We start from the raw sequence: 13,149 nt of genomic DNA on the forward strand, positions 1-13,149 counted from the left end.
CTTTGAAGAATAAATCTTTTGCTTAGTAAGCCTGGAAATTTCAGGTTCACCTGCAGAATGAAAGCTCAGTATTTTGTTGATTAACCAGTCTATTTGAAAATGGTCTATCCCTCTTCTAGATGTCCCTCCTCTCTGTTCTCATATAACCATGTCTGAAGTCACTGGCTGGATTGCCAATGGATTTTACCTACGGCAGCTTTACAGCCGGGGGGAGCTTGGTTCCCATGGAGTATTCCTGATGAGATCCATCGCTTGACTTTAATAAGAAGTTAGACGTGTTAAGGGGAAGAAGGGATACACTTACTTTAGTCTGGCAAATGGGAATGCAGGAAATAAGGGGGGCTGTGATAACACTGCTTTGAGGCAAAGAATGGGGATTCTGGATCAGATGCCCACTACGGAGAAATATTCTTGATCAAAGTGTTAGGCAGAGAATGGAGTGCAGATGGCTTTTTGGGTTGATCAGAGCAACTGGTGCCCTAGGAAGGACTGCAGAGGCTGGGGGAGAGGAGGTCCAGGCCTTTTTTTCCCCTGGCGCTGGCTCTACTGAGAGGAGGAAAAAGCCCATCTCTATAGGCAATAGAAATAGGTAGATTAGGATGTGTGTAAAGGGCCGTAACAAAAGGCAAACCAAAAACAGGAGTGAGTTTATTTTTATGCTTATTGTTTTACACATTTCTTTGAAAGTTTAACTTATCTTGAAATGGAGCCAGAAGACTTAAAGAAAGTATATGGGATTTTATACATTTTTCATTTAACCATGTTAGTGCTCTAAACTAACTTTTCAACTCTGGAAACCTGTTCAGGAGAATCCTAATGTAGCTTAAACATCATCACCATTCCCATCGTCATCTACTAGTGGTCATGAAATGTACAACCAAACTCTTTGTGTTGTTAACAAGAAGTCTTTAATTAGGGTTCACTTCTGTTTTTCCAGGTAGCCCAGCCATGGCCCACAGGAATCTGACTTCTTCCAGTCTGAATGACATCTCTGATAAACCAGAGAAGGACCAGGTAAGCAAAGAATTCTGCTTGTTTGAAATGTAAGACTAAATGTATATCTAGAAGATGCTGGGAGAAGATTAGAAATGATGGTCCTCTAACTTAAAATGAACCAACATGTGTAGATTGTTTTGTTTTGTTTTGTTTTTTTCACTTTCTCTGAGGGAAGGGGAAGCAGTGTGTGAAGGGATTTGAAGTCCAGAAGATAAGAGTCTACTCCAGCTCTTATAGATGAATTCACTTGGGCAGTTTAAATCTTGGAGCTACAGTTCTCTTAGCTTTAAAATAGTAATACTAATTCCTACCTCAAGTTTATTGTGATGGTTAAATAAGATGATTTGTGGAAAAAACTGGTTTGGTAAACTGTAAAGGGCTAGGAAATGCTGGCAGTTGTTAACTTTGAGGGGATATTTCAGGCAAAGGTAATGACAGTCTTGTTAGCTGTATGTTTGTCTATTAAAGCATATAGGAAGTAACCTATTTGCAATGAAAAGTAATTAGGTTTTGAATCTCGATTTGCTTTCTTTTAAAAAGAATATGGTAGAAACTGGTCCATTTTCCTAGTTGGGTGGGTATCTGGGCTTGAAACTAGTAGAAAATGGTGAGTGGGTATAATTTTGCACTTTACATTAAAAAATGAAATGAGTTATTTGGACTAATTGGTTGAAAATTCTACCTGAATAAAGAAATCTGAATTATATATTTCTAAGACAGTGAAGCCTTGTTTACAACAATGTTCTTCTTTAACTGACAGAGGTTTTTTAGACCTTGGTGAACTCTCAAAAGTGCAGGGAAGGTGAAATTATGTTCTTTCTTGTGAAATGGCTTTTGGATTCTTTCTTCCTTCTCCTTCTAAACAACAGCACCCTAGTAGGGCCTTCATTATCTCAGAACAGATTGCTAGAAAAGCCTTGGGAATTAATCCTGTCCCCATTTTCTCCCAATTCAATACACTTTTCATATCATTGCTCTTATATTTCTCCCCTGGATCAAAAGCTTATAATGGCTTATATCAAGTGAAGTTCAGACTATCCGGACTTTTAAGATTCTCTGAAATCTGGTGTAATCTTTCTCATCATAACTTACATGTGTTTCCCAGAAGAGAGACTCTGCTTTGGTTTGGCTTAATTACCTCCACCTCTGCACTGAGATTAATTCTTGACTTTTACAGCTGCCCCCCCCCCACCTTAAATGCTAATATGGCTAGCTCTCCTCTCTACCATTGGCCTACCTCTTGAAATACTGTGGGAGAAGATCATTTATTTATTTATTGCTTCCTGGAGGCAGTTTACATTCACTTTTATTTTTTATTTTATTTTTAAAGAAATGTGTTTTTGGTTTTTTTTGGGTTTTTTTTTTGCGTTATGCGAGCCTCTCACTGTTGTGGCCTCTCCCGTTGCGGAGCACAGGCTCCGGACACACAGGCTCAGTGGCCATGACTCACGGGCCCAGCCACTCCACGGCATATGGGATCTTCCCGGACTGGGGCACGAACCCGTGTCCCCTGCATCAGCAGGCGGACTCTCAACCACTGCACCACCAGGGAAACCCTTTATTTAATTTATTTTTTTTTAAATAAATTTTTAAATTTTATTTAATTTTGGCTGCATTGGGTCTTCGTTGCTGCGTGTGGGCTTTCTCTAGTCGTGGCGAGTGGGCGCTACTCTTCGTTGTGGTGCGAGGGCTTCTCATTGCAGTGGCTTCTGAGAAGATCATTTAAATATTGGATTCATTGGCAGGCTCATACCAGTAGTGAAAGGGAAACCTCAGTCCACTAGGACTTGTTGAGAATTTTCCTCAAAACTATTTTGTACATTTTGGCTCCATACAGCATTTACCAAACGACATTCTGATCGTGAGATTTGCCAGGGGCTTGGATAAGGCAGAGTCAGGAATATCTGGTTGACACTTTTTCAGGAAGGCTTCTTTTACTGGGGACAGTTCTTGTCAGGAGTTTGTCAATTGCCGCTGGTAAATGCTGAGAGAAATTTCTTACCTTCTTGGGTGTCTTCATATCTGAGCACATGCAGAAGAAATTTGATGACTTATGATGTGTATTACATGAGATTGTGATTCCAGTGTTAGAAGAAATAGTTAGAACATTATGATTTAGGGTGTTGATTTTGCTATTGATAAATGGAGTATTTATAAATGGAATGGGGTATTTATAAATGGAATATTTCGTGCCATATTAATAAACAAAGGATGTCACAGTCATCAAGGATTGCAGCTCTCCATCGTGAGCCGGTGAGCCCTGAGGAAACTCAGGGCTGAAAAGAACACCTGCCATCTAGCAGCCAACAGACTCCCTAAGGTGAGTCCTGAGGAAACTCAGGATGTGAAAAAACAGGATCCTGGCCCCAGATAGCTGAGGTGCATATCAAAGGAATGATTTCAGTGAGCTCTGACTCTTGCATCTTCCCATATATAGAAAAGTGCTAAATTCCTTAACTTGAGATGTCTGGTTTTCTTTAATTAACAGTAATCTTGTGATGTTCAGACTGCCTGCCCTTTGTCGCAAAACTCTTATATATCCTGGCTCCTCCCCCTGCCTCCTTGGAGCAGTTTCTCAGCGTTATCTGAAACTGCTGTCTCCCGGGCTGCAGTCCTCATTGTGCCCCAGATAAAACTTAACTCGCAACTCTCACATTGTGCATTTTTTAAGTCAACACTATAAAGCCTTTGTGGTCCTTAAAACCAGAATCTCTGATGCCTGTCACCGACATCTCATATTCATCAAGGTTCATGTGAAGATGAAACCAGGAAGATTTGATTCAGGAGGTTTGTTCTTTTTGTTTTCAAAGCCAGAAGATGTAGTTGATGAGTATATCATTACAAGAGCGACTGTCCATCTTCATTTATCTAATACAATAGGCATAGCTCATCCAATGAGCCCTTCATTCCTCCAAAGAGAAAGAAACTCCATTCTTTGCTTCCCACCAAAAAGTTTGAAGAGAAGCTTTGTAATCGACCCATTCATCTCCTCTATAACTAAAGGTAGAGTACAAATTCAAACTAATTATTTCCTGTTTCTATACTTAACAATTTTATTAACTTCAAATACAAAAGCTCCTTGATCATTTTCGGGTGAGAAGAAGAAAATGGGCTTGCTAAGAAGATGAAGCCATGGCAAAAAAAACCCCAAAACACACACACACACAATAAACTGGGGCTTTTCTTTTTTAACCTGTTTTTTTCTCTGTCTGGGTAGGGAAAAAAGGTTGCCAGGCTCAAATTTGTTTTGAAAAAGCTTTTATAATTAATTAGCCAATGTCCTGGAAATGATCTTGGCAGTAGTCAAACTTGTTCTGTATGCTTTTCCAAGTTGGCCCAAGAAACTTCCATCCAACGGGAACTGAAGTTTTCTGATTGATTATTCTGCCTGGATACAATTCGAATAGTTGCGATGGTGCCTCACGACTTCCTGGAGCTGTATAACTTCCCAGTAGCACAAGAAATGGGTTTCATGTTCAGAGATATGAAGAGGAGCAGAATTTCTCTTTCTGACAGCTACATAGTGACAAAATTTGAGGGCATGTTTTTTATAAGATTCTGTTTTGGGAAAACAGAAGAAACAAATCCGTGGACTGCACTTTCTCTCTCTGGCTGTGCCAAGCCTATGTACTTATGATTTCAGTAGCGGCTGCTTTATTGAGAAATAGCTCAAAATAGTTAACAGCAGAAGAAAGAGCATCGCCAAAATTTAGGTGATTCAATGCTTCAACAGTATTCCAACTTGGATGTTATATTTATTAAGCAAAAAAACACCCGGGGAGAAGTAGATTTTTTAGAAAATACATCTGGAGCTCATCTACTTGTAAATGGACATAAATAATCTCCTCTATTTTGTTGCTATGGAGGATTTTTTTTCTTCTTTATCCAGTTATCTTCCCCAATTACCTTAGATTGATTTGTTTTTCTATCACCTTTTATTTCTTTTCTGTGCTTGAAAAAATTTACAACTGCCACGGGTGCTTATCAAATGCAGTGGGTTAGTTCTACTTTTCATGTGAGTATGGAATCAGCTATGAGGATAAGAAAATCTTATTATTTTACCTCATAGCTTTAACTCTTTGGAGGAAATACTGTGCTCAGTGGTACAATGACTTTTTTAAAGGGGCTCTTTTTTCTTTTCAAGATTATCAATAGGGCTTCCCTGGTGGCACAGTGGTTGAGAGTCCACCTGCCGATGCAGGGGACACGGGTTCATGCCCCAGTCCGGGAAGATCCCACATGCCGCGGAGCGGCTGGGCCCGTGAGCCATGGCCGCTGAGCCTGCGTGTCCGGAGCCTGTGCTCCGCAACGGGAGAGGCCGCAACAGTGAGAGGCCCGCGTACTGCAAAAAAAAAAAAAAGATTATCAATAATGTAATACCATCTCACAATTATATGACCAACCTTAAGTGAAATTGCAGTCTGTAGACTGTAGTGAATGCAGTAAATGTAGAAATCCCTTGAAGATTCTTAGAGAGACATTTGCACTTATATAACCTTGTAACTTTTTATCTGGTTGTCACTTCCCTGATACTCGTTATTTAGCCAGCTTATCGGAGAACCTATCCATTGGTGTCCTGGTGGAATTTGGCCTAAGGTTAATTTCTAAAGTGTATGGTAATCATTTTTCACACTATCTGTTGCCTGTTATCTTTAAATATACTTGGTTGTCTCAATATCTATTTTTGAAATCTTGGTCTTTTGTAGAGATAGACCTAAATTTAAATATTTTTGTCAGAGAGTAAGAGGATGAAATCAGTAATCCATGTAGAAGTTTGAAACTGCTCAGCCATGACTACCTTACAGTGAAATCTAGAAAGAAACATTTTGTGATTGTACGACCTCCTAATCCTTTTCTTACATGTGTGTAATACAGGAGTGAGTCAACTAAATTCAGCTGAGATGACTTTTTCATCGTTTTGATTTTCATCCTGAGGCTCACATACAGCTTCCCTTAGCATTCATAGCTATGTCATATTCACAGTGATGGAAGAGTACAATAGCACCTGCTTTTCTTTTTCACGGCTCAGCCAGAAAACCCTCCGATTGGCATTGGTCACCGAGTGGTCTCACTCCATTACTCAGAGAAGACGCAGTGGCAGAGAAAGGCTCGTATTTGCTGAGGTTATGATACTTGTTTTTAGCATCTTTTCAGGGCCTGCTGAAACACTGCTGTGTCAGGAAAGATCCAGATGGAACCACATCTGTGAAAACCTGATAAGAAAGGCATGTTGTTGAGGAGGAGGTTACAGTCGTTAGGTGTCCTTAGTCACTGCAGTATTGGTGACTGCAACTGGTAACTGTGGTTCAGTGGCTACAGCTTTCCTTTGGCCAGGAGTCCTTGATGGGAACTGGTGAAGCCATTGCAGTGGTTATCTGTGGAGCCCCGCTCCAAGGGGGTTAGCTTGCTGCTTAGATGGTTAACAAAACTGCCTTGTCCTTCCTTTTCCCTTTGTATAAGAAATTTGACTTTTTGTAGGGTCCTCCTCCCACCTTATGCTCTCTCCCATATTCCTTTTTTTTTTTTTTTTTTTTTTTTTTTTGCTTTTGCGGTACGCAGGCTCCTCACTGTTGTGGCCTCTCCTGTTGCGGAGCACAGGCTCCAGACGCGCAGGCTCAGCGGCCATGGCTCACGGGCCCAGCCGCTCCACGGCATGTGGGATCTTCCGGGACCGGGGCACAAGCCTGTGTCCCCTGCATCAGCAGGTGGACTCTCAACCACTGCGCCACCAGGGAAGCCCTCCTATATTTTTAAAGAATTCACAACCAATACTTATTAATAGAGTTTGAAAACACTGATACTCATAGTGATTTCCAAGAACCTGTGTTCTTAGACCTGGGTCTCAGTTGAAATTGCTCATTGAATTTTACCATTTTCATAATGATATACTTCCTGTGAAAGCCATTTATCTGGAACAGAAAACTAGCCTTCATTTAAAAACAGGTTTTGTGTCAGCTTGAAAGTGAAGGGAGATAAACTTATCTCAGGTAATCTAAGCTCTGTCTAACTTATCTCAGGTAATCTAAGCTCTGTCTTGTGTTTTCAGGTGTTTCAGGAGTCTTTTGTAAAACTTAGAACCATGTAAAATTTAAAACAAGCTGCAACAAATGTTAACTTCTAAATCACCCCATAACTGTAGGCTGCTATGATTTGAATTCATTCATTCATTTAAAGAGTATATTCTGTACTAGAAGGCGTTCTTGGTGCTAGGGTTCCAGAGGTGAATGAGACAGATAAATCTTTGGACTCAAGGAGCTTCCGTGCTTTTGGGAACAGATAGACAGTAAACAAAAAAAACAAGTAAACAAATGAATAGGTTAATTTTACACAATGATAGTTGTTATTTAGAAAATACAGTAGGATAATGTGGAGAGGTACAGGAAAGCTGGTTTAGATAAGAAGATTAACCAGAGAAGAGACAGTCTGGGGGAAGAGGTTTCTAGGCTGAACAAAAAGCAAGAGTATAGCCTTGAGGCAGGAATAAATAAGGTATATTCATAACAGAGGAAGAAGGAAAAAAAAATCCAGAGTGGCTGGAGCAGGGGTAGCAGGTATGCAGAGGTACATAAGGCCACGTGACCTTTTCATGCAGGGGACCCTTTTTTTTTTTTTTGCACGGTACTTGGGCTTCTCACTGTTGTGGCCTCTCCCATTGCGGAGCACAGGCTCCGGACTCACAGGCTCAGCGGCCTTGGCTCACGGGCCCGGCTGCTTCGCGGCATGTGGGATACTCCCAGACCGGGGCACGAACCCGTGTCCCCTGCATCGGCAGGTGGACTCTCAACCGCTGCGCCACCCGGGAAGCCCCAGGGGGACCTTTTAATTTTATTCTATGTTCAGTGAGACACTATTTTAGGAGTTCTACCTGGAGAGTTGTGTGTTGTGATTTACACTGAAAAAAGATCACTGGGGATAGCGTGTGATGAGATAGAGGAATTTGCTAATGTTTTGGATCATCTGGTGTTGTTCCTATAATTAAACATTGGATGAGCACCGCAGTGCATTAAACAGCTCAACAGACCCAATAGCCAATTTCTTAATGTGTTTGACATAGATGTCAAGACCTCATTCCTGTCGGCAAAGGGAGCTCTTCTGTTCCACTGAAGTATTGTAAGAAAGAAAATGAGTTTCCGAGTTAAAATATTTTCCATGCACTATTAGTTAGAATTAATAATTATTTAATTAATATTATTAAAAATTAAAATATTTTAATGCACTAGAAATGGATGTAGGTCACCAAGAGTAGTGAGATTGAGCTTTTGAGTGATTATATCTGTTACCTGCAGTTCTCTTTTTGATGTCATGACTCATGAAACCCTCACCAGAGGTCTCTCTAAGGAACAGTGACAAGTGTCTTAGTCCTTATTGTTCCAAAAGGGGCATCGGAATGTGTAGGTGGAGGACAGAACCGCCCCATGGGGTCCTGAGCCACACTCTCACCGGTACCTGGGAAAATCGAACTCCAGGAGCACCGCACGGTGTTTGGTATTCAACATTTAGCATAAGAGATTGCAGGGTTTACATGTCTTAAATGGCATGTCTTATCTAGCATGATTTATGTTTGATGTCACTTTTTTCTCTTTCTAGTATGTAGCAGTCTGCCTGTATCCCAATACCATAAATATACTTAGAATAGATTGCAGAGAGTAGTAGAATGCCATCAACAATTATCTTTAATGGATGTCTGCCCTCATGTCACACGTTACCTACCTCTGACCAGAACTTCATTTAAAAAAAAAAAACCACTTTTTTCCCCTTAGAAGTGGCAAACCGGAAAGCAGCAGCACCTGTGGTAAACACCCTAAGGGCATGATTAAAAACCTTTTTAATAATTCTAACTATAAACATGAACTAATTCTTTACTTTCTGTAGTAACATTTTATTATCTATGACGTTTTTTAAACTTTAGTTTTTTCTGATTCATAATTATACAAAATTGCTGTAAAAATTCAAACAAAGGAAAAATGAATAAAACAGAAAGTGAAAGTTCACAAATTCTCACCCTCAATATAACTACTATTAGCAGGTTGATGTAGTCTTCTAGACTTTTTCTATGCATAAAAATGTATATATTTATATAAAATACAAATGGGATCATATTGTTCTGCAACTGGATTTTTTTTTTTTTTTTTTTTTCTGCGGTACGCGGGCCTCTCACTGTTGTGGCCTCTCCCGCTGCGGAGCACAGGCTCCGGACGCGCAGGCTCAGCGGCCATGGCCCACAGGCCCAGCCGCTCCGCGGCACGTGGGATCCTCCCAGACCGGGGCACGAACCCACGTCCCCCGCATCGGCAGGCGGACTCTCAACCACTGCGCCACCAGGGAAGCCCCTGGATTTTTAAAAAAACTAACAATACCACAGATATCTACCTTATTTTCCTTGAAGGCTATATGGTATACATGAATCATATTTTATTTAAATGGTCTTCTATTAATAGATAGTTACTTATTTTCATTTCTTTGCAGTTAGACAAACAGGCCTTTAAGAAATGCCCTCATTGTAACTTTTTTTTTTTTTTTTTGCATTCTTTCATGAGTATTTCTGAAGGAGAAATTTTGTAAGTGCAATTGCTGGGTCACCATGTATTGCCAATTACCTCCTCAAAAGATTATATCAATTTGTGTCCTAGGTCTTTTAAACACTTTAATTAATCCTCCTCCACTGCTAGAATACTGTTTGCCAGTCAGATTTGAGTTTCTCCTTTCTGATTCATTCCACTAAAAGCTTAGCAACTCAGTTAACGTGAAAAGAATCACAGTCACTAGCATCTGCCTCCCAGCTCACTTTGGGGGCTTTTTTCAGAAGCTTAAAATATCAAGGCTAAAACTGGGTTTATTCTCCTGGTCTAATTGGATCTCTGAGCTGGCTAATCTGCCTATATTCTGAGGTAAGGAGGTGAAAAGTCCAGTGGTCGTAGACTTGGCCACCTGTATGTTTCTGATTGCTTCTGCTTAAGGAGAGGCTGTTCTCAGCTCTGAGAGAAATCCTTTGGCTTTGTGAGAATTTCCTTGGCAACCAAAAATGGCTTCCTCTTAAGAGCCCTTCTTGGTGGTCAGCATTTGGAACAAAAAGGAAAATCACAAGAAGAGTTGGACAAGTGTTCTCTTTGAAGCACTATCCAGCACATTTGCAGCTTGGCCCTGCATCTCCTTCCTCCCCAGTCCTCCACCCTCAAGAGAATTCTAAGTGAACTTACGTACATACTGTAAAGTTAGTTAAATGAAAAGTTTATACCTTTATTAGGAACTTTGATGGAGTGTTTCATCTAGGATAATTGATAAAAAGATCAGCGAACCATTAATTACATGTTGGGAGATATTTGCAGATTTTTCTGCTTCCCTACTTCCCTTGCAACAGGGAGTCTCTGCAGAGTAGAGTTATGAAGAGGCCAAGCCATGGGAGGAAGTTTTCCTTGCTCTTCTTCAGAAAGAGAAGGACTTCCTCCTGTTTCCACGTCACTTGTCTGATTGATCCAGTGGCTAGTTGATTTATTTGCCTCTGTAGAATCTCATGACCTTATCAGTCGCCAGCAGAGCTTACTGATTTCTCCTGTTGTTACCACCAATCGTCTGGTTTCACTCCCTAGAACTGAACTGAAGTGAAAACAATCATACTTCCGTTTTCTCTGCCACCATGTTAAAATGGTAGCAGTAATTTTTTCTGCAATCCGAAAGCCAGTGGTTAATCATACCCAGTCGACATTACTGCCTTATCAGTGTTCTATGCATATGCATACAAGAGGCTAGAAACTAACCCAAGTAATTTTAGAGGACGCCATTGTAAGTTCAGTATTAGCGGCACTGTTGATCATTCAGTGGCTCTGAAAGTATTGAGCCTGTTCTTTTATAAAGAATAAGTAATAATGACTAACATACATTGGACACTTTTTCACACTAGTGCTTTGGTTGGTATTATCAACCGTGTTTTATATATTGGTAAACTTGAGGCACAAAGACATTAAGTAATTTTTTCCAAAGTTAAATAGCATCTAAGTGGTAGAGCTGCTTTCTGGCCCTGGAGCCTGTGCTCTTAATGAGTATGGTGAATTCTGCCTATTTGCATTATGGTCTTTTTTAGGTCCTAATCCCCAGGTGTCCAGTTAATAGTTAGGTTAATAATAGTTAGACCTTAGGTTTGTCTTTGAGGCACACATCGTTCTGAATAGGCTAATCTACAGAATTGTTATTAAATAAACCAACAATTAAAAAATTCTTAAGGGTCTTATGGTGACTGGATGTTTCTGCTGCCACAGTGATTAAAAGACTTGGTGAATCAACTGTTTGTTTTGTGTCCATACTCTGAGTGGTATTGGTGGAGGTCAATGAGAAGAGGCTGATATAATAAAAATAAAGCATAAAATATGGTCTCAGATTGTGAGTTTATATCTAGCTGGAGAGACCAAATAAACTGTGGTGCTGACAGTAAACTGCAGCAGGTCAGTGAAAGACAAGATAACTATGTGGGTTAGAACCATCAATCAAAGAGAAGCAAGGGATTTTATTTTATTTTAGTTTTTTAATTTTTTAATTTTTTAAAACATCTTTATTTGGAGTGTAACTGCTTTACAATGGTGTGTTAGTTTCTGCTGTATAACAAAGTGAATCAGCTATACATATACATACATCCCCATATCTCCTCCCTCTTGCATCTCCCTCCCACCCTCCCTATCCCACCCCTCTAGGTGGTCACAAAGCACCGAACTCATCTCCCTGTGTAGCTGCTTCCCACTAGCTAGCTATTTTACATTTAGTAGTGTATATATGTCCATGTCACTCTCTCACTTTGTCCCAGCTTACCCTTCCCCCTCAAGTCCATTCTCTACATCTGCATCTTTATTCCTGTCCTGCCCCTAGGTTCTTCAGAACTTTTTTTTTTTTAGATTCCATATATATGTGTTAGCATATGGTATTTGTTTTTCTGACTTACTTCACTCTGTATGACAGTCTCTAGGTCCATCCACCTCATTACACATAACTCAATTTTGAAACGAAGGATTTTAGAAGCATCTTTCCATTTTAGAGAACGTAAATAACAGAAGATAAGAGCTTTAGCCAAATAAAGCATTCTTCCTTGGAGAAAGAGTTAGGTAGGAAATGTGTGAAATAAATTGGAATGTAACTTTCTGCAGATTAACAATACAAGTGAATGACTTGATTTATCCAACAAATGGAAAATATTGTGACTTTTAAAATTCTTTGAATAATGGCCAGTAATCCCCCAAATTTGATGAAATACAACAGGGTTTCAATTAAAATTTATTTTTAAATTAGAGTTACCTGTATAATTAGCAAAAGTAGATTAGATTAATTAGCCTGTTGACTTGTCCACGGACTATGGTGGATACTCACTTGATTTACAAAATTTTACCTGAACTTTGAGAAACACCCCATAGTCCCTTAACTTTCAGTTAAGGGAAAGTTCAGTTCAGTTCAGTATTTGTTCAGTATTTGTTCTTGCTACAGATATATATTCACTTCTAGGTCATTAAGTCTGATAAATACACATCATTGTAACTTTTTTTTTTTCTGGTAGGAAGAAAAAGCAATTATTATTGAACTTTTTCTTTAAGCTGATCACAGGAATAGCTTTGAAGATTTAAGTAAACATGTTAAACCTTAACTCCTCTGAACCTGACTCATAATACAGGTCTTATATATAATTCAGTCTGAACTGCCTTCTCCACAGGGTTTCCGTGTGAAAAGGAATGTGATTAGTACACTTTAAATATTATACGAGTCTTAATTTATCACTGTCATTTTCATTATTTAAATGTACTACTGCTTGTTATTTTTGGCTTTGTTTTGCAGGAAGATTGGGTAGGATGGAGGTCAATTTCATTTTAGATGTCATTCCTCGCTTCTCAGATTTACGTTGCTAATCTGGCTCTTTGGGGTTTTGTGTTCTTCTGTACTCCGCCTGCGCTCTCATGAAACGTGTCTTACAGGCCTTCCATGAATAGTGGTACTGCATGCACGTTTCCACTGGACCCAAATATCTCTTTTTCTCTCTACTTTTCCGATTCCTACCGTTTCTTCAGGACCTAAGTCAAGTGCTGCTTTTGCCTTACACGTGTCTTTGGACATTCTGGCTCATGTTAATTAACACCTGTCTCAGATTCTAACACCATCTAAGCTCTTACTGTTTGTCACTTC

General features: G+C 39.8%; 1 protein-coding gene across 5 annotated transcripts in view; it reads left to right on the forward strand.

Moving 5' to 3' along the window:
• Nucleotides 1-13,149, forward strand: part of SLC4A4 (solute carrier family 4 member 4) — a 295,337-nt gene that overhangs the window by 144,044 nt on the left and 138,144 nt on the right. For all 5 annotated transcript variants that reach the window (XM_024754102.1, XM_024754101.1, XM_024754105.1 and 2 more), the window contains exon 6: nucleotides 938-1,014. In XM_024754102.1, coding sequence (XP_024609870.1) covers nucleotides 938-1,014 — 77 coding nt within the window. The remainder of the gene's footprint in view (nucleotides 1-937; nucleotides 1,015-13,149) is intronic.

This window comes from Neophocaena asiaeorientalis, unplaced genomic scaffold (assembly GCF_003031525.2).
Source record: "Neophocaena asiaeorientalis asiaeorientalis breed wild unplaced genomic scaffold, Neophocaena_asiaeorientalis_V1.1 scaffold148, whole genome shotgun sequence".
NCBI classification, from domain to species: domain Eukaryota; kingdom Metazoa; phylum Chordata; class Mammalia; order Artiodactyla; family Phocoenidae; genus Neophocaena; species Neophocaena asiaeorientalis.